The following is a 1,370-nucleotide window of genomic DNA, read 5'->3' as shown; positions in this document are numbered from 1 at the left end:
AGGAACAAAGAACCAAGACAAAAAAACAATAACAGTGTACAGTAACAAATCATGCAGTCTTGTGTTTGATGCGACCACTAGATCGAGCTGCACGTGGACTTCTTTGGGCTCTTGAACGAGTGGTCCGAGACACGGTCATCTCTTCAGCTTGAGGATGCGAATCCTTAGACTTAGCCAGTTTCTTATTCTGAGTAGCTCGTCCTTTGCTCGCAGTCCTTGATACTGTACGCTTGGTCTGTATATTTATCCAAAGAGAAAATCCATTAATTTCAAGTCATTTATGTATATATATAGCTAGAAAGACCACCTTGGAAGGCTCGATTCTGTTTTCGACTTTCTCCATATTTCTTTCTGCTTGATCCACTGAGAGCTCACCAGCTTTTTCATTTGCATCCATCTTTGCTTGGACCAAGGTGTTTTTGTTGGTTTTTTCCTCATCTGCTTCACGTTGAGCCCGGTTTTCTTTGTCCAGTTGAGCTTGATCATTGACCAGGAGTCCATTATCTGGAGAGGTCTGTATAGTTGGAAAGTCGGTGAGACAGGAGGTTTGGGTCTTACTGTTGGTAAAGATGTATTCTTACAGGATTGTTACACTCAATTACACCCTTGCTACCGCTTTCATCCAAAGCATTCAAAAATTTGAGCGCTAGGTCCTATAAAACAAGTCAAATTCAGCACATGCAATTCATCTGAAGGCTGGGTTGATGCTTACGAGTTCTTCTTCATCAAGAGAAGCATCCTTGACCATGAGAGGACTCTACAATTCATAGTTGTTTGTCAGCCAAAAATTCAAAAGTTCACAAACAAAAATTGGCTTGAAAATCTCACTGTAATCGAGTGCATGGCACTGTGCTGATCTATAATTTTGTTGACCTCCTCCAATACAATAATCTGCCTTCTTGGTGATAGTTGTTGAATGCGGGTTGCGCAACTGTGGATCTCCGGTGGATAAACTATGGTAGGGAGTGTCTGTTGACCAGATTAAAACAAATGGAACAAAGTGAGAAGTCGGTAAAAAACACTCACTACAGAATTTTGGTTTTCCTCTGTGTCCGCTGGTCCATGATCGTGGGTTTCCGGCGGATGAACTATAGTAGGGTGTGTCTGTTGACCAAATTAAAAGAGATGGCAAAATGTGAGAAGAAGTCGGTGAAAATAACTTACTACAGATTTTTGGTTAGCTATTGTGTCCGCCGGTCCATGATTGTGACCAACTCGAACATGGTGAAGAACCCAGGTGTTAGTAGTCTCATCAAGCTTGGCGGTCAGACGGAAAGGGCACTGAATCTTGATGGACCGGGTGACATGTGGTTTTTCTGATTTGGTAGAGCAAGGTGGAGTGTTGCTGTCGATCTGCTTGATTTTGGGAC

The 1,370-nt window shown here is 42.5% G+C and overlaps 1 protein-coding gene across 1 annotated transcript in view; it reads right to left on the bottom strand.

Moving 5' to 3' along the window:
• Positions 1-274: 274 nt before the first annotated feature.
• MELLADRAFT_69651 (uncharacterized protein) overlaps positions 275-1,370 on the bottom strand; it is a gene marked incomplete at both ends in the record, with an annotated part of 1,415 nt that continues 319 nt past the window's right edge. The window contains 6 exons of the mRNA XM_007418706.1: positions 275-514; positions 582-653; positions 713-757; positions 829-969; positions 1,027-1,104; positions 1,165-1,316. Coding sequence (XP_007418768.1) covers positions 275-514; positions 582-653; positions 713-757; positions 829-969; positions 1,027-1,104; positions 1,165-1,316 — 728 coding nt within the window. The remainder of the gene's footprint in view (positions 515-581; positions 654-712; positions 758-828; positions 970-1,026; positions 1,105-1,164; positions 1,317-1,370) is intronic.

This window comes from Melampsora larici-populina (assembly GCF_000204055.1).
Source record: "Melampsora larici-populina 98AG31 unplaced genomic scaffold MELLAscaffold_102, whole genome shotgun sequence".
Taxonomy (NCBI): domain Eukaryota; kingdom Fungi; phylum Basidiomycota; class Pucciniomycetes; order Pucciniales; family Melampsoraceae; genus Melampsora; species Melampsora laricis-populina.
This window is presented reverse-complemented; position numbering and strand designations above follow the sequence as displayed.